Raw genomic sequence first — 23,587 nt, 5'->3', positions numbered from 1 at the left:
TGTTTGTTTGTTTTTGTTTGTTTGTTTGGTTTTTTTTGTTTGTTTGTTTGTTTTTTTTTTTCCCCCAGAAGAACTGGAATTACTTGTAATAGAGCTAATGCAGTACAGTGACTACCATTCTGTAGCTCGGGTACTGCTCTCTGTATGAAATCAACCAAAAGAAACACATACATTTGAAGTAATTTCAGCAAGTCTGACAACAGGAGTATCTCTAAAAAGGAATTTTAATCCTTTTCAATTATGTGTAACTTTATTGGCCTATCAAGCTCCTAAGGTAACCCCTAAGGACCATGACATGCCACCATCCTATGAGATGATGTTGGAGCAGGGAGGTGAGGATATCTCACTGGGATCATCAACATGGATCCTGTTCCCAAAACAATCTCCTTCGTATTAAATTTTGTCTGGTGATTAGAAAATTCACCTGCATAAAATAAAAATTTCTCAGTGTTTGCCTAATGCAACAATTGAATTTGAGGTTTAATGAATAATAATTCTGCAAGCTGTTAAATCTACTGGAACTACTGGATTTTATAGTCTAAATACAAGTGTTATGGGGGTTAATTTGTAATATTCACAATTATCTAAAATCTGAATCTTACAAACGTACTCTGAAGATGTGAATACTTCTGCAGAGAAGAGCACTTGGCATATTTTTATGTGCAATTGCCAGCAATTCTTGTTAGCTCAATACTCCATGGAGACCTCATTGTTAAGGGATTTACACTTTCTCAAGATCTTGAACTACAATAGCTTGGGCCAAGGTTGTCCTCCATTTAAAGCAAATATATGCCTCTGAAACAGCATTCAGAGTTTTCAGAGACTAGGAGGGGAGCCTAGATGGCTTACTGTAATGTGTGCTGTGGATATTGAATCAGAAGGGACAAAATTTGCAGACACATGGAACATTCACGAGTGAATACAGGCTAGCTTGCAACATTAGAAGACCGATAGGCACTTTGGGAATGATTTTGTGTTTATTTCTTTCCAGACTGATACAGAGAAATATTTCTTGGTATAGCCAGGGCTGTTTTTTAACACTCTTGATGGTACTAGGTCAGTGGTCTCCTGTAGGGTAAGAGAGAAGCCTCTGCTGAAGGATTACAGCCACTGATACTGCAGTCCCAGGCAGTTTGGTTTCCTCAAATAAAAGTGTGATGTCCACTTTAGAGGGAAGTAACTCACAGAATTCTAAAATTATGCTGACAGATTGAAGCACAAAGTCATTTCTAGAAGAAACATTTTCTTTTGAGAAACAGAATCAACATGTTGGGATAGACCATATGTGCTCTAGCACAGCCACATAAAGTAGTCTTGAATCTTTTACTGCCAACATGATTTGATAGCAACCTGATATTGTACCTTATCTTCAGTTCACCAGAAAGATTTGCCCATGCTGTATGTATTTTTAAAAATTCACTGTTTCACTGATATTTCTCCATTCAAAAGAGGATATTGTGACCCAGCTGCAGAGCCTCGGTTTACCATTAGGAGATGGAGGGACTGAATAAATTGGGCTACAGACAGGAGAGACTCAGTGAATGTCCCTATTGGAACTTTTAGAACAGCAGTTCTAAAGAACAAACCCATAGCAGTGCCTTTTGCAGTGAAGACATTAACTCATGAAATCCCATGGGTTTTCTCTACTGAAGTTGATTACATCATTGGAGTTCTGGTAAAGTTACACAAAATCTTCTTTGAAAACAATAAAATACTCCCTTTGAGAAAGAACTGATGTTTTCTCTTTGTTAATTCCTCAAACTACTTAATTGAGCATATTGACATAAATTAGTATAATTTTCTCCTGGCACAAATGAAGAAGCTGAAGTAGAGAGACTTGAGCTGGTTTAACAAGGGTCATAGGAAAATACATCTATTTGTATTTGAGAGTGAGTAGGTTTTGCCTACTAACAAAAAGTTTTTGGACTGTTTGTCACTTTATTTATGCCCTTTGCAAACCTGCTAGAATATACTTGTTATAAAGCACAATTAAATATCAGAATGGTATAAAAGTGTTCATATATAAAAGAGCATAAAAAAATTGCTATTAACATTGATAATTATTTATCTGCTGCATTTTACTTTGACTACAATATGAACTGATCTTCTTCCATTACTTTGATTGGAGTTCCATTGATTAAAGGAGCAAAGTGTAAATGTGAAGGAGCTAAATCACAGAATATTCAAAAGATTAAAACAAAACAAAATACTACTAAAATACATCTCCTTGGACAGAGAAAGCACTGATCCCTACTGCACTGTCGTATGGTGACAGTGACAGTGACAAGAACAGAAAGAGGAATGGGAAATTTGGCTTTTTGCAAAAATTGAAACAAGAGAATAAGTGAAATATTTTGAAGTACTCATTGTAACTAGAAACAAAAGGAAAAAAAGAAATATTTTGAGGTTACTCATATACCAGGGAAGAAAAGTGCATGGGATTCCTTGGCTTTCTAAGAGCATAGAGCTTAAGGTACACACCTCAGCCTTGATTAACTTCTGTTTTGATATGGCTTCTGAAGCTCAAGTAGTTTTCCAAGCACAAACTTTGTGAATTCCATTTTCCACAAGCCAAATTAAAATTTAAGAAGGAACATAAGTACTTAGATAGATTATTCACACCAGGCAGTTTCTAACAAATTTTAAAAAGCGTTAAATATTTACATGAAAAACTAGCAATTTACACTATAAGAACAATTTCTTCTGCGCTGCAAATGAGTACTGTTTCAGATTACGTGGTTTGTAATGTATTAATTATAATGTTCAGATAGAAATTTCAAGCCTGAGGGAAATCTCTAAGAAGCAAATGCAAGATTTTGTTGTACTAAACTGCATTTTGGGACACAGAAGTCATGAGAACATGTTCTTAGTAAATTACAAGATACAGCTGCTATAGCTGAAGTACTGCCAAGATCAAGCAGTGTATTTTAAGCTTTGAAAACATATTATTGAAAATATATGCTCACCCCAATATACTAAGACATGAGAATGAACTTCTCTTTATCATAAATAGGTCCTGGTTTGTCAACAAGAATTTAGTTGCCATGTGCTCTGTAACAGAGTTTTTCTCACATTTGTGGTAGATTTGGTTAATGGGTGGTTTTGTTTATGCTGACCCACAACAGCTCTAATGAAGAAGGAAAAATGAAATGTTGGTGCAGAGCAAAGAAGAACCCAACTCATCCACCATCCCTGGGGGATGGGCTGGATTCTTGGGAAAACAAGTTAGATCCTGCCCCTCTCAGTGACTGTCCTCATCAGTTCAAGCCCTTCCAAAGAGATGATCATTTGTGATGGTTCATGGCCTTGCAGTGTTCATGAGCTGGGTGCTGATTTCTGACAAGCTGGGACTTCTCACACCTCAATAGAAATGTTGCTAACAGCTACAGTGGCTTCTTCACAGTAGCAGGAGATAAATGGTCACTTCTACTGTATGACTCATCTGGGATGCTTGTCTACCACAAGATGACACTGAACACAAAGAAAGACTAGACAAGCTCAGTTGCATACGTCTTCATGGCTGTCATCTAAAATCAGATGAATCTGTAGATTCCACTTCTAAAACCAGTAGCATTCACTGGCTTGATCTGTTGGTGCTCTAAAATATGGTGGAATGCAGCAGATTTTTACCTGGAATGTCAGAATCTTAATTTGAAATCCTGTAGCTTTTTCTCAGCATCTGTCACTGTAAATCTTGCATTGCATGATTGGTCTCTAATAAAATTTCCAGTCCTCCATGATGTAAAAGCTTTTTCTCAATATTTAGATATGATTCTGTTTCATCCAGAATAGTGTGAGAAAACCTTGGACAGACATTGATTTGGGGATTTTCTTACTTCATCGTCTTATCTTCAGAAGTTCTCAAGTCCTTCCATACCTTTTAGTGAAATACATTTGGGTGAAACAGAAAGGAGATTCTCTAAGGGATGATGAAATTTACTCTCCATATTTCATAATTCAAGTTTAAGAAATACTCAGGGGGAAAAAAATTGTATATAAATGCAATACTTCATAGCAGGTCTAGTTTAGATGTGGAAGCTGCTGCTACAGAAATGGAATTGCTCAGCTCAAGTAATTAACAAGATTTAAAGACACAATTAAGTAGGTAGCAAGTCTATCTTGTTATCCTAATAATTCACAAAAAAATCTGGAAATGCTTTCTGATCAAATTATTGTTTTATTAGAAACCAAAAGGAGAACTATGTAAGGTGACAATTATGTTGCTGCAGTTGCTCTGAAACATCTAGCATCAGGCACAGTCACAGGAGAAAAAATACTTGGTCTTGAGTCTAATTAAGTGTGAAAAGACTTCTTTGAAATGTTTTTTTTAATATTAGTGTTGTTAGCAAATGAAAGTTTTTTACCACATCAGTCTTCCAAGTGGGAGCAGCCAAAGGTTCCCAATGAAATACCAAAATGTTCATTCAATGGATCACAAAGGCATTTTTAGTCTGGTACATTTAATTTTTTTTTAATCAGGATAATATATTTGGTATTGTGCTCATTTTAAATACTACATTGCTTGTCACACTACATTTGGCAATAGACCTCTTCAAATATATTTAACAAATTGTTCCATGAGTAATAACTACATATAAAATAGCTTCAATGATTAAAAAATTCATATGTATTTTCTTCATGAAATACAATATATACATTATGATCTTATAGTTTTAAGGTACATCAAATTTTGGGTTTAAACAAATTCACAGTGTACATTTTACCTCTGTAATAAAAATCTTCACTTTAAAAGTGCCTGGACCTCAAATTGTGTATTTGTATTTCCTCTCTCTGGGTTTATGGAGAGTGAGGGTTTACCATCAACGAGCACTACAGCAGATCCAAATTGTGTATTACAATGACCAAAAATTAAGACTGCTGATTACTGAAAGTGAACATTGACTGTCCTTGATCCTGTTACCTCTGATCCTGACCAATTAATTTTCTGAGGAGCTTCTCTCAGATGGAAGATGTGCTTTGAGCAGCATGGCCTCTAGCACAGCCCTTCAGTGGAGCTGAATGAGCTGCCCACTGTTTCAGAAAACCAGGTCCAAAATACTCCAAAATACTCCAAAATACAGGTGGAACTTCAATTCAGAGGCCAGTCCTGCCCAAGGGAGATGGCCAGGGACCATCCAGGAGCCAAAAGGCCGTGAAGTTACCATCACACTGCCTTCCAGCCTAAGGTCACACCAGTTGCCTGTGCTCTACTACCTTTGAATCCTCACTTTCCTCCTTCTCTCTCAGAGGAAGAAGCCTTAGAAGTTTCTAAACCCTGAGTTCATTGCACCTGAGGCCCACAGGACACTCATTGCTCCCCATACTCCATTTGTGGCTAAACTCTCGTGCCAAGATCTTCCTCCAAAGCATGACAAACACTCACAGGGCAGGCTGTCCTCAGTCCCCTACCTGTCTCCAAGTGATTTCAAAACCCTTTCTAATATGTCTTTTTTCCCTGAAAATACACAGTGATTCCATCAACAATTTTTAAAAAAGAACTATCAATAAATCCAGCTGGAAATTAATCTAGACCAAATAAAAATAATCTCCAGCCTAAAAGGGAAAGGCAGAAACATTATAATACATTCCACAGTAATTAAGTTTCACAAAGCTAATTTTAAAGCAATTACTGACAAGCCTTTTTAAGTCTTGTTTCATACAAGTCTTTTATAGGTGTGTTATACACCTGGTTGCCATGTGATAATTTTTCACAGCCCTTTCACTAATCTCAAAAAAAAAAAAAAAAAAAAAAAGGCTTAAAGAGAAGCAGAGATGCCCAATGTAATGTATGTTTATAACACTTCCAGAATTAGTGACTGTCCAAAAAGAGAAACACAAATTACTGTATTAATCAAGGAAAAATTACATGGAATTTATGCTGTTTCTATCTGGAAAGACAGAAACCAGCTGACTGTCCTACATGGACATTGTTACACAACAAACAGCCAGACAGAGCATGGAATAGCTCATCTGCAGTTTAACAGAAAGAGAATTTTAACTATTGCAGTGGGCAGGGTGAAAGTGTTGGAGCTTTCTTTACCATGTGGAGTGAAGATTCTTCATTAAAAGAGTCCTAAAGAATACAGCACAAGAGCTGAGCTGTCACCAGTGGAAAAAAAGGACGAGGGATGCAAATCCATAGAAGATGAGATTTCATTATTTTTTTCAACAAGATTGTTTTGTTTGCTATCCATATGTCCAAAGAAAATTTAATAATTTAAACAGGTTTAACATAGAGAAACATGGTCCCCCATGCATGACATTCCCAGAATTCAAAGAGAGGTTTGCACCTACTATTTTAGTATCTTCCACCTCAAATAAAAATGTTGCATTCAAACCCCTAACCTGCAGTTTGGGAGGTTCAGTTCAACACATAAAAGCTGGGGAACTTGGGAATTCTGAAACAGATTGGAACACCAAGGGTTAATTATTTTTGATTAAAGAAGGTTTTCTTCCAGCCTCCCAGGCTCAGAAATAGCATTTCAATAAACTTGGTGAAAAATATTTTTTTCCTAATGCACTAACTCCCATTGGAACCCAGGGTATCCTTGCAGGACAGTCCAGTGCTGACAGGGATCAGTAGGGGAAAGGACAACACAGTTCTCTGAGTGTCCTTATATCTAACTCTACATGGAAACGTTCATAAGTTTATTTTGATATCCTACACATTCTTTAAAAAGGGCGTTAGCTTTTTTTAATTTTTTTCCTAGTTGGGAATGCTGGAAAAATTAAATAGCTTTTGATATATGTATATGTATAAAAGCCTGGATTTTTCTCTTTTGCTTCACTAAAATATACGTAATGGTTACAAAAGGCCATTTGCAAAAAATAAACAGTTAACATAGGAAAAGTTTAGACCTATGCTTTTAATCTTTCGTGATTGAGCTCATTAGGATTCCACTGGAATTCTAGATGGTAAATTGAGAACTTAAATTATCTCATATCAACTATTCTTCAGCAGGTAAAGAATAAACATTTTTACTGAAGTGGTATGATCTTCCTACTGTAGACCTAGAGGATTTGCCACTGTATTTTTTTCAATAAAGAATTGGAATGATTTAATTTCTGAATCTTTTTTAGAAATGTCAGCTAGACTTTAGGAAAACAGAAATATGGCTTTAAGTGAATTGTTAACATTCTGTTGCATATCTTATTTTGGTTATCTCTTGCTTTCTTCTTCCTTAGAGTCAAGTGACAGTTTTTCCCCAAGTTTCCTTATAAGTTCTGCCAGATCTTCAGAATTCTGAGATTTTTCCTCAAGGAGTTCATACCGGAGACTTGAAATGTCCTGTTTAATTTCCTTCAATTCACCTGTAACAGATTTTAAAAGATCACAATATCAAGAAACAAAAGAAAAAAACCAGCATACCCAAATATCTCACAATTATGTTTTTTTTCTGCATTTCTTTGTTGAAACAGAGGAAGTAGACATTCTGCTGCCCGCTGGTGAATCATAGGATAGTCTGAATTGGAGGGGACCTACAATGACCATTGAATCCAGCTTTAAATGAATGGTCCACATGGGGATTAAAACCAAAATCTTGATGTTATTAGCACCATGCTCTGACCAGCTGAGCTAACCTCAGTGGAGTGGTGTCTTGGGGACAGGAATATGAAGATGCAGTTCAGGAATCAAACAAATCTGAAGGCAAAAGTGTGAGAGACCACGAGTTCACAAAACTCACATGATGTATTTAATGGAAGATGCTGTTCTGCTGCAAGAGAGATCACAGGATCATAGTCACAGAATCATTTAGGTTGGAAAAGACCTCTAAAATCACTGAATCCAATCATTAATCCAGCACTGCCCAGCCCACCAGATTTTTAAGGAACTAGATGATCTTTAAGGGCCTTTCCAATCCAAACTATTCTATGATTCTATTATTACACATGTAGCAACACATTTTAATGCTTGTCAGATCAGTAGTAGTTTTTCACAGGAGAGCAGAGACATAAATCCCATCACCTCATCAAAAGCATGTTAATTTTACCTCTTGCACTTGCAAACATGTGAATTGAATAAAGTATTTTGGAAATATGTAACCACTTTAGTCTGTTTTGATTCTCTGATGAAACATACAATTCATCAACATACTCACCTTCATTGACTTCATCACTTTCCTTATCTATCTGAGCTTTCAAGACGTATCTTTTAATAAGACGCTTCATTATTTTCTGCAGAGAAGAAACAAAGAAAGCAAAAAAGAGTTTTCTTAGTTGGACTAGTATTGTTATGACTTTTCAAAGTAAGAGCTCTTGTACTGATTTCAGCTGGGACAGAGTTCATTTTCCCCTTAGTAACTGGTACAGTGTGAGTTTTGGGTTTAGTATGAGAATAGTGTTGATAACACACTGGTATGTTAGGTTGCTGAGCAGTGATTACCCAAAGGCAAGGACTTTTCAATGCTTCCTGCTCTGCTGCTGAGCAGGTGCACAGGAAGCTGGGAGGGAGAATAGTTGGGACAGCTGAACCAAGCTGGCTGAGGAATATTTCATACCATAGAGCATCATGCCCAATATAGAAACTGGGGGGGGGGCTTGGCCTTGAGAGGTGATCACTGTTCCTCTATCTCTCCTTTTCATTACTACTGCTACTACCACTACTACTATTTTTTTGTTTTATTTAAATTAGTGAAGTATTATTATCTCAACTCACAAGTTTAACCTTTTATGATTCTCCTCCTGTGGGGGCAGTGAGTAAGCAACTCTGTGGTACTTAGTTGACAGATGGGTTAAATTATGACACCTCTGTTACCTTCTGTTGCATTCAAATACCTTAGTGAAGACAATCTTATGAATGTTATAATTCATTAGCTTTAACCTACTCCTGGAGCCTGTAAGAACTATTAATACAGTTGCACTTTTGATCTCCAAGTAGATGAAGCCACCTGGCCTTTATTGCTACCCAAAAATTATAATGAGCCTGCTTAGCACTGCTACCTGCTAAATCCTTTTGTTGTCAGTTTATTTGTACCTATTTTGATATATTTGCTAAGTTATGTTTTCTCAGTGTAGGACTTGCCTAAAGAAAATGGGATTCAAAATTCTAAGTTATTTAAGTGTCTCAGCTGGGACTCATCTAACCAAAGACAGACACTTTATAATGTAAATATACATATCTGTCACCTTTATTTCCTGCTATGAATAAAATGAGCAAACCTGAGAGCATAGCTCATCTGAGACAACTAAAACTGATCAAATAGCTTATACCATGAGAATGACCAACCTCTCTGCGAATAATAAGGGGAATCTAGGCCAGCAAATTTACTGTAAATTTTACCTTTCCAGGAAAAAATGAATTCTGGCCCTGATTCTCCCAACAGTTCAAATTACTTTAAAAAGAACATGGTATCCAAGTACATTTTAGGATATGTATTTCTGCCTTTGGGTTTAATATTTTCATAGGGTGTAGTCCATGACAACACAATACTTCTTAGTTTCCATTTTAAGATAGAAAACATTCATAGATTTATACATCCACTTTTGTCTCCACAATAATAGAGCTGACCAGAGCTGGTTTTGAGGAGAGTCATCCCAGATTAGTGGTCCCAGGCCATCACTACAGTCACAGCTTGCAAGGTCAACTGCTGTACTGTTTATTATAATAATCCAAGAATGTTTCAAATACAAAGCCACACTACATGTTTATGGGGTAGATTTTTAATCCTAGTATCTATCCCTGCATCATAATGAAATTGGCTATGAAAAAGTGAGGGAGTTTTTGGAACAGACTCCTGTAGACATTGCATAACATAAAAGTGGAGTGGAGCTAGCCTGCCCAAGGGAAAATCTCTCTTGTGGTCAATAAAGTATACTAATTTTCTGTACCTTTTTTCATTCAGCTTGTCTTTTTATATTGCCCAGGCAGCTCTTGCTTTTTCCTTTCCATCAACTTTGTAGTATTACAAGAAGGAAATAAGCAGTCTCTGGACCAGAATAGCTGAGATTTATGTGGACTGTGCTGGGTCTCTTTATACTTAACTGCACAAAGGCTCATTGCAGTTGTTTAGGAGGTAAAGGAAAAACAGACTGCATTGATAGGATAAAGGCTGACAGACACTTGCAGTGCTTGAGGCATTTGTATGTAGAGATGTGCCAAATAAGCTGATCTGCTTCAGCAAATGGAATGGAAAGATTTTGGGTTTATTTTTGGATTTCTCAGTTCACATTGTGCAGTTGAGGACTCAACTCTAAAATTAAAAACATTTTTCTAAAGCACATAAATACATTACATTACAAGAGCACCATTTAAGAAACAAAGAGGAGTGAAAAACACCCTTAAATTGTGCTGCAAATACCTAAACAATTTCATTTATTTCTGATATATACAAGGTCTGTGGATTTATTCTTGACTCATGTTATTTAGCATAAATTCAAAACTGTCCTCATGCCATCAGTCTGCCAGTTTGTTTGATTTTGTTTAAAAATAAACTGGTTTTTACCTGGTATTGTCTTGGAGGATTGTTTAAACTGTTTAAGTGGATTTCATCTGAACTTCTGATACTCGATTGCTTCCTTTGACCAAGCTGAAACAGAAACATTATTTATAGTACAAAATAAATAACAGATCAATATGTATATTTCATGTATATATCCTATGACAAAAAACCTAAGGCATCACAAAATGCTGAACTGGGACTCAAGGTGAATGACTGGGCTGCAGTAAGAGTGAACAGAAACTGCAAAAAAAAATGGTATTACTTCAGATAAAGAGCAGGGCCAGTTCAACAAAAAGCAGTGCGAGAAATATAAATCATGATGGATCTGGATGAGGAATAAGTGGGACTGTCACTAAAAATTCAGTTCCCTGAAATTACACATGGTCTAACAGAATTTTTACTCTTTCAAAGGACGGGACCATCAGTGCAGTGTCTCAAATCCTGTGGGATCATTTTGTCCTTCCATTGAACCTCTCCATGTTGTGTCCTGATATATCGACAACCTACTGAGAAGCAGACTGGGGCACTTTAAAGCCTGTTAAGTGTCTGTGGGATATAATTTGTTGGGGACAAAAATAGGGCAGGATTTGACGCTTACACAGCTGCACACTGGGAATTATTTAAGTACTATAGATTTTGTTTAGCATTCCATGGAATCACAGAATCGTTTGTGTTGGAAGGGACATCTGAAAACAGGTAGTGCAATGTCCCTGCCATTGGAAGGGTCACCTTCTATTAGGCTTGTATTTTGAATCAAAAATTGATTAAATCTTTTGGTAGAATATATTCATTAGCAATCAATATAAAGTGTACAATGAATTTGGGAATTTCTTGTTCTTCAGAAAGATTCACAAATCTATTTGTCCATACTTTAAAAAAAAAAGATTGTCTATTCAATCTATGTTTATTTGACTAAGCAAAAGTAATGATAAAAGAAACAGTGTAAAACATATAAAACAACTACTATTTCTCTTATATATTAATCTACGTGTGGACGGGCATGTATAAAAAAGTCAAGTTGCTATTTTTTGTGCTTGAATAAAGCTACTTCAGATATTTTTATGTATATTAGAAAGTATAATCTTATCAAAATGTTTTAACTTAAACTAGGTATCTGAGTTATAATAAAAAGTAATGGCTAGTGAGTTTACACAATCACTATGCAATCACTGTGTTTTTCAAGATTTTAGAACGAATTATACTCTCTTGGGCCTCATCTACAATATTGGGTTAAAAGAGGAAAACAATCTTCCTGCTATTTCAGCTCCTGGATTTCTCATGCACCATTTTATAACAGAATAAGAGTAAGATCACGCTTTCTCTGCAGCAGCAGAGCGATGTTGCCTTGGGTATTTACTATGTATTTTATTACATCTTTTAAAAGCAATATGTCATGCTGGTTACCAGTTTCCAACTTATGTTACATTGTTTCGCTTCAAAAGTTAATCCACTGCTCAATTACAATTTGATTTTCACTTGAAATAGCAAAATTGGTAAGATGTGGAGAGATGAGTTATGACACTGCAAACTTGTAGAACCAGGCACACTGTATTGCCTTTATGTTAACCTTCACCCTCCAGCACAGTTTTTAAGATAATAATTTACTTTTAATTAGCCACCTTGAAAGTTGGCAGGCAAATCAGAAGTAACTTCTTTAGATTTTCTATGTGTACCAGTAACAGGACACGAGATCCACTGTAGGTTGCTGAATGACCACTTGGTGGCAGAGACTGCCAAGATTTCATTATCACATTTAACATTTTTTAACTCTCTTTAAGCTCTCTTTAAACTCTCTTTAAGCTTCATGCCTATGGCTTTTTTCCTTCTCCAAAACAATTGCTAGAGTGCACTCAGCCTGTCACATTGGTGACTGACCTAGAATTCATATTTTCAAGTCAACATTTATTGAATATGAGTAACCAGAGGGGAAATGATGTAAATTAAATAAAATAATGATATAAATCCCAACCAAAATAACTCTTCTTATAGGTGAAATATGAAATGCAGGATATATGGATGTTTGTTCTTTGAAAACACCTTCATCTTTAAACTTGCTTCTCATTTCATTATTCTCTTGTATTACTTAAAATTCAATGCAATCAGAATTGTAATGAAATTATTTTTGGTGGGGTTTTTTTTAACACTTTATATTAATGTCTTAAATCAGAAGCCGCTGTCAACTTGCAATTCCAAAAAATTGTACTTTCTTGGATCAAAAAGGAGTGCTCCCAGAAAGTGACTCAATTTGTGCTCCTACAACCAGACATCACTCGTGAAAACTTCAGAAATAATGTTTTACACTAGGAAAGTTAAAGTTAACATATTTTTCTTGTTTGATTGAGGTCTTAAAGATACTTCAATAAATAGTTGTTCCTTACTTCTTTTCTGAAGGGCCATGTTTAATGAACAAAATTTAAATATATAACCTCTCACTGCTGATTCTTAGCTCAGGAAGATGAACAAGTTCTGTGACACTTGAGCAATAAATTTTCTCAATCCCAAGGCAATTTTAAAATTTAGAACAGTAGTCAAAGTAGTTTTTTTTTTAAAAAACTCTCCTTTTCTTTCATTTTTTATTCCTTTTTATTGGTTTGAGTTTCTCACTCAACTGATGTTTAAAATGCCAATACTAGCCTGAAACAAGAAATCTATGGATTTTAATCAACAGCCTGAAAGAAAAGATCTTCACAGTCTTTACTATTGTATTTAGATATGTCTCAGAAAATTAATTTCTGGTGCACTACACTTTGAACATTATGAAAATTACTTGCTGTTTAGCACTGACAGCATCTGGCTTCGTTTTCTGCTAGCAATAACCAGGGCAGAGCTGGATCTAGGAGCAGCATTTCCTTTCTTCCCACCCTAATTCTTGTCTTCCCACTCACTCTGAAGCTGCAACCCACAGGCTGGGTCTGAATCAGTGAACTCCAGTGTGTGTTAACATTACTGGGTACTGCAATGCAATGTCTTCCACCAGTAAACTTTTACTGTCCTCCCAGGTAGGACTCACACCAGAACAACCTTCTATTTTCCTAGGCACAGTTTGGCAACTGGAATGTTTGAGGACAAGAGGTTTCCTATTTTGTGAGGAAAACTACCTGAATAGGGGCAATCCATTCCTGAATTGGAATGGAATTCATTCCTCAATACCCAGATAAGCGACCCATGTTATACTAGCACAAATACAGCCATCAAGTCTTGGGTCTGGTCTTGCCAAATCTTTCCTTATTTTTCCACACCTCATTTTATTTATAGAAGCTCCCTGCATGGGTAGCTCCTTGCTCAGCAGTCATAGCAGCATCAACCCACTCAGCACTAAGCAAATCAAAAGTCAAAATCCCAAAAGCCTGAGAGTGCCTTTGAGAAGATGCCATGACAGCCTCAACAATAATGAATCATCAACAGTGGATCAAAAGGTAACACAAAACCACTTTAGCTACTTCTTGCAAGTGCACAGGAGGGCAATAACTCGTGGATTCAGATAAATTCAGCATGTAGAAGCCCAAAAGGTAAGTAAAAATGTAATCATCTGCCAGTATCTGCTGCAAAACCTGAGAAATGAATAAATACAACTCAGACGCTTTATGTTTGTCAATGTAAAAGTGGTTTTTTTTAAATTTGATTTGCAGTTTTATAGCTGCTTTGGCTGCAGAGTAAGCACATTCATTTAGGATTAGTTATACTAAAATCTAAACTGAGTGTAAAGCATTAATATTTGAAGACTTAAAATTAATTCAGTGCTAGGAAAAAATCTGATAAACAATGTTTGCATCCCTACAGCTCTCTTTCAGAGGGACTGCTGTAAAAGCTGACAAACCTGCACCTGTTTTATGTAGAACTGGTAATTCTTACATTTTGCACCTTTCTAGAAACATGCTAGAAAACATGAATTGCTAGGTTTGAATGGAATGATAAAAATACATCTTCTTTCCTTAGTCTGTATAAATGGGACTTATAAGAGTAGCTGTTTTATGGGAACATAAATTTCACCTAAAAAGTCATTAGACAAGCTTGTAACCTACTTATGTGCTTTTCAAATTCACAAAGTGAATTAGAAAAAGAACCATTTGTTGTTTTCCAACACCATTCAATTTTAATTTTATATGCATCTCCTCAAATGTGCAATATTTTAGTGATGGCTTTATCACTCACAGAGGTTTTAAAATTGGGTTGCATCAGGCAGCTTGAAGAAAAGTTTTGCAAATGTCAGATTCATTAAAAACCTGAGCAAATGCATGTGTCATTTCCATTAGGTCCTAAATTAGGATTAGATTTTCCAAATAAAATGAAGTGAGATCTGTGAAACACTAGAAGAATTACTGGTAATAGAGATGAAACACTTGAACTTAATAACAATTTTGACTTTGATAACAGTGTTTGTAATACCTATATTTGTTTTCATAAACTGTATATACTTACCCAGAGGCACAGGATTTTTCCCTAAAAGTCCATTTTTTCTTTCTACGATTGTGAGCATTTTTTCTCTTTTACTCTTCAGCTAATAAGTGTGAAAAATGTGCTGGTCACATTGATGACAGAGAACTGACAGATGCATGTAAATTCTTTACTGGTCCCCAGTCTAATGACTAATGGCTTTTGCCTACAGACTCAAAAACTCCTAACCTTGAACAGGTCTTTGCTCAGACCACAGCCCATTTTATCAAAGACCCTTCCACACTTAAATTTCCATTGAAGAAAATTTTGTTTTTCCGCCATGACAAATTCTTTTTTTTTTCTGTATGTTAGCATATGCTCACCTTTCTACTCACTACATGTGATCAGCTGCCTTGCACAACTCTTCTTCCCTAACACATTACAATAGTGCTAGAATAGTGCCAGTCTTTACATTTCCAATACCAACCAATTCCATGTTTTTCTAAAGCAATTGAAATGATCTTAAAGCAATTGAAATGATCTATAGCGAGACAGTGCAGGAAAAATATACTGACTACAAACTAAGCAAGTCAAATGAATCAACTCAAGTGCTTTTTACTGAAGCTGTGTAAGTAAAACGGGTAACAAAATATTTTACAATAAAAGGAAGGGGCATTTTCAGTGGAAGCAGAGACAGGCTACCAAGGGGGAACTTTGGAAACTGCCCAGGCATGTGAGGGTGGCATTAGGAAAGCCAAAGCTTGGCTTAAGCTGACATTTGTAAGGGCAGTAAGAACTATTGCTATAACAGCAATGCAAGGCAGCACAAGGAAAATGCAGGACTATTGGCAGTGGGAAAAGGGATTTAAGTGACAGCTGGATGAAGGTAAGAATGAGGGACTTGATGCCTTTTTTGCCTCAGGCTTCACCAACTGTCTCTCAGGCCTCTGTGCTTAGTGAAGGAATTCGAGGAGATAGGAAGAACTTTACTCAGGCAAGTCCAGAGTGCTACATCCACAGGTACATCTGAGAGAGCAGATGCACCCCCTGTAAATATGCTATCATCTCTGAAAGACCATGGGTATTGGGAGAGGTCCCCAAAAGCTGGAGAAAGGCAAATGTCAGATCCATCTTCAAAAAAGGTCAAAATTATGATCCCAGCAACCCTGGGCCACTCAACCTCCCTTCAGTAACTGGCAAAATAATGCAGTGAAAAATGAAACTTCTTGGAGCAAATGCAAGAACAGATGATGAATGGAAAAAGTAGGTGTGTATTTATGAAAAGTAAGATGTCTTTGACCATCTAGATGGCATTCTGAGATAAAACGACTTGCAGATAGGGGGAAAGCAGGAGATGTCATTGGACCTGAACTTTTACACGTATTGTAACTATTCTATTCTATGCTATTCTATTTTATTCTATTTTATTCTCCCACATTAGTGACTGATTCAATATGAGTTAAGTATGTTGGGAAATTCATTAATAAAGCAGGGCAATAATAAAAATGAAGTTAAAATTGACTTTATCTTCTAAACTTAGCAGTCAGTATATACAAGAAAAAATTACCTTGTTCATCTCTGCATCTTCCTGAAAGCTTTTCTTTTGGCACAAAAATGGCTTAGAAATACATTTTTTTATTCTGATTAGGAGATACAGCAAAGATTTTGGGCTTGGTACTAAGTTGAAGGGTACTGGAAGAGTTCTCCCTTCTTCAAAGTAGGAAAACCAAAGTTTAGCCCTTGCAAATTTCCATTCTACATCAGCATCATCCTGTAAAACAGAAACACAGCAGTTAAGACATTGTTAATGCCACTTTGACTATTGAAGATGCTCTAGCTAAATTTCATGTGTGTTTTAAACATAATTGGCTGAAGTAAATCTCAAAGAGATCAAATTTATGAAAACCAAAATTTCAATGAATTGAACTGTTCTTATTAATCCATTTAAAATAATGAATTGCAGAAGAACAGAATGGAATTTATCTGAATATTGTTTATTCCAGAGTGAGTGCTAATAGTCTGCAATACAGGATCACAGTGACAGACTCTATTACTAGTCTATAGACTCTATTACTTTAAAAATTAAGTTAAAAAATATGAGGTGATTTTTACCTAATTCCTTTAATTTTTTGGAATATATGATTAAACCAGATACACTATCATCACCATGGTTTATGTTTATCATTTATGATCACCAAAACACTCCATTTAATTCCTCCTGTAAAGTTTAGGAGGGTTTTCTGCAGAAAGGACTGACATCAGTTCAAAGTCATAACTCAATATGGCTGTACCTCTTCTCAGAGGCTGTTTTGTCCAGTCACTGTATTTTTAATGCTCCAAACCTGATAGATTTGCCCTGTGGCCTCCTGATCCAGAAGAATGCGAATGTCCCTAGAGAGTGCTCCAGCTTGACAATGCTATGGGCCACAGTCAGAGCCCAAAGGGACCAAAGTGGGACCAAAGTGGAGTCAAACCTGAGTTTGCTGCTTTGGCAAGAGCATCTCCTAGGAAAGTCTGGGATGGCCCAGCTCCTGGAAATCTGCTTACTTTTCTCCTAAACAGTGATAATTATTTAGCCCTCTGTTTTCCATGGAATGCAAAAGGTCATGCTGGATTTTCCATGCAATGCAAAAGGTCATGCTGGATTACTTTGCCAAGTAAAGTCTTGTTCACTGCAGAGGTCTAGAGCAACACTTGCTTCAATGAAAGAAGAACACAGCATGCTGGAGACCTGTCTGCAAGGTTGAGGCACAGGAAAGAGAACATCTTTGCAGCTAGGAGGACACTTATCAAGTAATTACAAATAAGGCAAATGAAAGCTTCACAAAGTCACACCATACAGCCCATACTCTTCAGGAACATTACACTGTTCACCAGTAGTTTCTTATTCCCGTCTGGTTCTTACTATTGCAAGGGCATTCAGCCAAGTAATTGCCAGGTATTGTACAATAAATAGGAACAGTGGAATTAATATTTTCTTCTAAAATATTCCAAAAGCTTATGTGGTACTTGTCTTAAATCAGATGTCAATAAGAAAATTTCCCAGGAGCCTGAGACAATTAGTTGGAACAGTAAATAGGGTGATATTTCAGCATAAATGGACTTTTTACCTCAATTTCCTGGAATGAACTGTTGATCATTGCAATAAGCATGTTCAGTAAGACGATGACCATGGTGACATTATAGACTCCATAAAGAACATAACCAATATTTTCAATAAATTTGTGTTTATAATTGATAACAACTGATTTAACTTCTGAAAGTCCAAATATAGCCCAGAACAATGTTTTGAAACTTTCTTCAACACTAAAAGGAGAAATTGGACACATGCACATGTTATTGAAGAAAAGCTGTATATTCTTTGTAGAATATAGAAATTTGTAGAATTGTAGAAATTGCCAGTTATCATTTTTATACAGTGTACAAATTTTTCCATTATTATAATTTTGAACTCCATCTCAGTGCATAAAAACAGACTGTCTAATTTCATGGGTACAGGCTGTTTCATAATACAAGATTCCTAACACTCAGGACTAACAATAAAATCATCTGATTCAGATCAGATGGTTTTAGGAATCATATATCCATCCTCAAAAGAATATTACAATGATTCATTTGTAAACTACTTTAATCTACATGCTACAAACTTGCTCTTAATATGAAAATAAATTTAAAAAATAATTAAGCTGTAAATTATTTAAATTGCACCATTAGTTCACTTATTGGGAATTATTTCACCATTAATATGACAAATATTCCGAAACTATAAAGAAGACAGGATGTCTGATGGCAAATCATCATTTTTCAAAAAAATTTACCTTATGCACCATAATCTTCCAGCTGAGTTTTTACTATTCCACAACTCCGGGGTAAAGTCATGGTGTGGAAATAGTGATTTTTTTTTTCAGGTTAGTTAATTTAAATGCATTTATTTCCCCCTGATCAGTTTATAAATAAACATAAGTCCAAACCTCTGAGGTACTTTTTCCTATTTATCTCCATCTGTTTGAAGACTTATCTTCTCTTGCTTTGATAAAGAGATCCTAGTTCCCAACACCCAAAAATACAGTAAAATTGCAAAGAACATTTAGAGTTACTGTTAAGAAAATAAAGGTTACAATTTAATCAGTTGTACTTACGTTGTGAACGCTTCATTTTGTTTTGCCCCCAGATAGTAGGAATAGAGATTAAACATGCCTATCATGAAAGCCACAAACACCATGATAAATATCACCATGAACTTGAAGATGTCTTTCACGGTTCTGCCAAGTGATATCTGCAGTGGACCAAAGCTTTCATTAGCTGGTAAGATGTAGGCTATCCGTGAGAAACTTAACACCACTGCAATTGCATACAGCCCTTCAGAAATGATCTGAGGATCAGATGGATCCCAGTTTATTCTGGCTGGAAAGAAAAGATGAGAATTCCTGTCAGTATAACATGTTCTTATCTATGGGAGGCCTTTTTGGACCACCTGCTGCCAGTGCTCTGCCTAATCTAACCCAGGATACCACTGGCCTTCTTTGCTGCACAGGCTCATGTCCATCAAGTTATGTTTGCTACCCTATGAAAAAACCTGGCATTAAATACTCACTACTAATACCATCCATACACAGATGCTCTTCAAACAGACTTCAGTGTACATGTATACATGAAAAAAAATGCCTCAACTAGTTGTTTTTAGGACTTATGTGAAATGTATAATTTTCAACTAAAATTTATAAGACTACAATTTAATGCGTTTCAGAATATATACATTTTAATTGCTCTGCTTCTCTGCAGTCTAGATAACACAAAAATGCAACCTTTTCAGAAATAGTATCTGAAGTGCAGAATAAAGACAGAAGCTGATGTAATTTAGTACCTAGAGAAAAATATCTAATAATGGTAAGAGAGATGGGATGGTGTTGAGAGTGAACACAAGTCAACAGTGCTTCATTTTTTCCTCATTTGGGCAAAATATCTTCTAGAACTTCCCAAATATCCCAAGCAAGTTTCTTAACATTTTTATCTCTTACTGGTAAAGAGCATGAATTGAGAAATATTAAAGAAATATAACAGAGTCTCTGAGCAAATAATATATAAAAGATATACTGGCTTATAATACTGGTTTATGAACTTCCTGCATCTCATTGCTCAGTTCTGTCCCTGCATTACAGTACATTCCATGCAAAGCTGCAGCACCGCAGACTGGTTTGCAGGACACTTGCATATTTGAATAGATTAAAATGATCTAGAAAAGGTGTGGGTGACAGTGAATTTATTTTGATATTAGTTCATTTCAGTGCTGTCTAGAACAGTCTACAAAAAGATTTGCAAACGCAGCCAGGGGAACTATGATCCAATAGTGGAATCACAGAACATACTGAGTCAGAAGGGACCCATGAGGATCACTGAGTCCAGCTCCTGGTCCTGCACAGCCCCATCCCCTGGAGTCACACCATGTGCCTGAGAGTTGTCCAAATGCTTCTTGACCTCTGCCAGGCTGGTGCTGTGACCTCTTCCCTGGGGAGCCTGTTCCAGTGCCCAAACACCCTCTGGGTGAAGAACCTTCTCCTGATATCCAAACTAAACCTACCCTGACACAGCTTCAGGCCATTCCCTCAGGTCCTGTCACTGGTCACCACAGAGAACAGATCAGTGCCTTCCCCTCCTCTTCCCCTCCCAAGGGAGCTGCAACTGCAGTGACATCTCCCCTCAGACTCCTCCCCTCCAGGCTGAACAGACCAAGTAACCTCAGCTGCTTCTCATATGGCTTCCCCTCAAGGCCCTTCACCATCCTCATTGCTCTCCTTTGGACACTCTCCCACAGTTTAATGTCTTTTTTATATGGTGGCACCCAGAACTGCCCCAGCACTGCAGGTGAGGCTGCCCCAGAGCAGAGCAGAGCAGGACAATCCCCTCCCTTGCCTGGCTGGCCATGCTGTGCCTGATGCCCCCAGGACGGGGTTGGCCCTCCTGGCTGCCAGGGCACTGCTGGCTCATGTTCAACTTGCAATAAGGATAAGAAAGAGAAGCAGTGGGAATTTCTTCAGTACTACATAATGAAATTATGGTATTGGAGACTTATTAAAAGAAAATCACTTTGTTTTTGGCCCAGTAAGTGAGCAATCAACTCACCCAAGGTGTAGTATTTTATGTTGGGCTCCAGCGTTGGACTTGTCAGATCTTTCATATTTGCATCAACAATGTTCTGGGCTCTGGATGCATGCCAAAATGCCATAAACCTTGCTATAAATGATGCTGCAAAAATTGCTAACATACCAAAATCAAGCATATTCCATAACTCAAACAGGTATTCCTTTGGACCTTGAGACCAAATTTCTTTACATTCAGACCATATCATACCTGTGTAAGACAGAACAGAGAAAATAGTGTGTTCTCTATTCTTCATGCTTGTTTTATATTTTTATTATATACAGGACATGCTCTTGCTTGCAGTCAAACTCAAAACTACTTTGATCAGTGGGAGTTTGAACACAAAATGAAATCCTTGGACCTGCAAATTCATATACATTCTGAGACTTCTTCCTCATCTGAGTAATAATAACAATCTTTCAGACTGCTTTTTCCTGTAAAACTACAAAAGCTTTCCAAGAGAGGAATGGGATGTGAGTATTACTATCTCTAACAGACAGAGGACAAGACGAGAAGAGCAGAAATGCACTGGCATGAACGTATAGTGGTGGCAGAGCTAAAGCATAACTAAAAATTTCTCACTTGCCATTACCCTGGGTAGAGTCTCTCTTACATATGTGACAAATGATCACAAAAGTAAGACTCAGACCTAATCCTTCTTCAGTAGGACAAAGGTATCTGTTTGATTACTAACTACTGTCCTTTAGTAATAAAATGAAAGTACATTATCAGCCTATGACAGTTTTTTTAATTGTGAAAATCCTTTTTTCTTTTCAAGGTAAAACTTATGCAATTATGAAGTACAATTCTAAAGAGTTAATAACTGAATGGAATAATGTCACTGATTTTTACACTTATCAAATTGAAAGCACTTTTCATCATTTTCAGATAAGAACAATAATAATGTCAATTACAGTAGCTAAATTCAATGTCACATCTGTATGCATGAATCAATTTTTCATAAACTGTCTTATGCATGACACTGATACAAAAATAGATTAAATTAGCAAAGTAAAACTTCAAATTGAGAATTTATTATTTACTTCTTTATTATGAGATGAAAATATTGATGTTTATAGACTTTAGCTTTCACTTTTTACTGACATAACTAACAACAAGATCCTTAAAATATTTGGGCATCTAAACCCTACTGGAATAAAAGGTAGTAGACTTGTAAGTAAGAACCTGACAGATCTGTGCTCAAGTTCTGATGCTGAAGAGTTCTACATCACCAAGTTTAATGGGTCAGCTCAGAGTACTGCTCATAGCACTCATTTCATTCCTGTGCTAGGATGGAAAAATCTACCACCAAATCTTCAGGGTTCTATATTCTTCTCTTTTGTCACTAATGTATTCAGCTAAACACTATTAATTCTGCAGGCATGCTTGCAAAAAAGAGATCAAGAGAAAATTGGGCAGAAAAAGTCTTGTTTTATCATGTAAAAATCTTTCCTCCTGGAAGCTCATACTGGATGGGTGGACCCAACCACCCCAAAAAACCTGGTAGACACTTTGCTTTGATATTCATAAAACTGAATTAATTAATCTTCAGATATTATAGATTTCACCTAAATACTTAGTCTTCATGTTTGTGATCAACTAGACACATTAATCCTGTTGCCATCCAATAAAAAACACAAGGCCCACGTGGGAATGAGGACAGCTGAATAAACTCCCTTTGCTGCAATTTTTACACAAAACATTAAAAGGAAAGGATTCGGTTGGGTTCAGCTTCACTTGTAATCATAGCAATTTAAGCAAAAATTTTTACCTACTACCCAAGAAATAATAAGCATCTCCATCCATGAGAAACAGGATGTTTTCATCCTAAAAAGCTGTTTTACATTGTCTGTTGTCTCATTAGGTCGGAGTTTGGTGCCATCAAACCTGTCAGCTGCATTCATGACAAGCAGACCAAGAAAAATGGTGAAAGAGGCTGCATGGGCGACAAACTTCATGAATGGTCCACGCATTATCCTCCCCAGCTGCAACAGAGATTAACAAACACAAGGAGATTGCACTGACTGATTCCAAATAAAATGTATATAAAAACAGCAGTAACACAGATAATCATATATTCCAGTAATACGAAGAAACAAATATCTGAAAATGTTTATATATTATGATGCCCTGTTCACAGTCATCTTTAGAAGTTTCTACTGATTTCCTATTTTCAGAGGAATAATCCATCAGTTTCACTGTTAGGATATAAGCGATAAATTAACAGTGAAACTGAAATGAAAAAATATAAAATACGTATTCTAATTCAGTGATTTTAAATAGTACTGTAATTATTTTGTGGCATTCTTGTCTATTATAGATAATCAAGAGAAAAATTTATTGCAGCTGTTGAATTTTTTAATACTAGCCAACTTCATTTTGAGGCAAGGTAGAAAATAAGATTTTGACACACTTACTAAAAGCATTATCACTATGAGTGAATTATGAAGAAAAGAATTCCATTTCCTGACTGATGTGATACTCAATTTAGCACAGTTATTGTGCAGTTTTCCCAACTTATTTTCTTTTTTTAAAAAAGTCGTGACACCTCAAAAGGTTATATTAGTAGTTCTGTAGAGTTTTAATATTCTCCTAACTTGAACAAAGGAAAAGTTCTCAGCTTTGTAATGACAATG

At 36.3% G+C, this 23,587-nt stretch overlaps 1 protein-coding gene across 1 annotated transcript in view; it reads right to left on the bottom strand.

Moving 5' to 3' along the window:
- Positions 1-4,186: 4,186 nt before the first annotated feature.
- The window catches only part of TRPC6 (transient receptor potential cation channel subfamily C member 6), a 79,629-nt gene continuing 60,228 nt past the window's right edge, over positions 4,187-23,587 (bottom strand). Inside the window, exons 5-12 of the mRNA XM_041487426.1 lie at positions 22,723-22,936; positions 20,934-21,161; positions 18,953-19,217; positions 17,924-18,119; positions 16,381-16,584; positions 10,443-10,526; positions 8,100-8,175; positions 4,187-7,311 (exon numbers count right to left, since the gene is read on the bottom strand). Coding sequence (XP_041343360.1) covers positions 7,160-7,311; positions 8,100-8,175; positions 10,443-10,526; positions 16,381-16,584; positions 17,924-18,119; positions 18,953-19,217; positions 20,934-21,161; positions 22,723-22,936 — 1,419 coding nt within the window. The 3' untranslated portion in view covers positions 4,187-7,159. The remainder of the gene's footprint in view (positions 7,312-8,099; positions 8,176-10,442; positions 10,527-16,380; positions 16,585-17,923; positions 18,120-18,952; positions 19,218-20,933; positions 21,162-22,722; positions 22,937-23,587) is intronic.

The sequence above is a fragment of the Pyrgilauda ruficollis genome, unplaced genomic scaffold (genome assembly GCF_017590135.1).
Source record: "Pyrgilauda ruficollis isolate IOZ18807 unplaced genomic scaffold, ASM1759013v1 scaffold8, whole genome shotgun sequence".
Lineage (NCBI taxonomy): Eukaryota > Metazoa > Chordata > Aves > Passeriformes > Passeridae > Pyrgilauda > Pyrgilauda ruficollis.
Note: the sequence above shows the minus strand (reverse complement) of the source record. Positions and strands in the feature narration are given on the sequence as shown.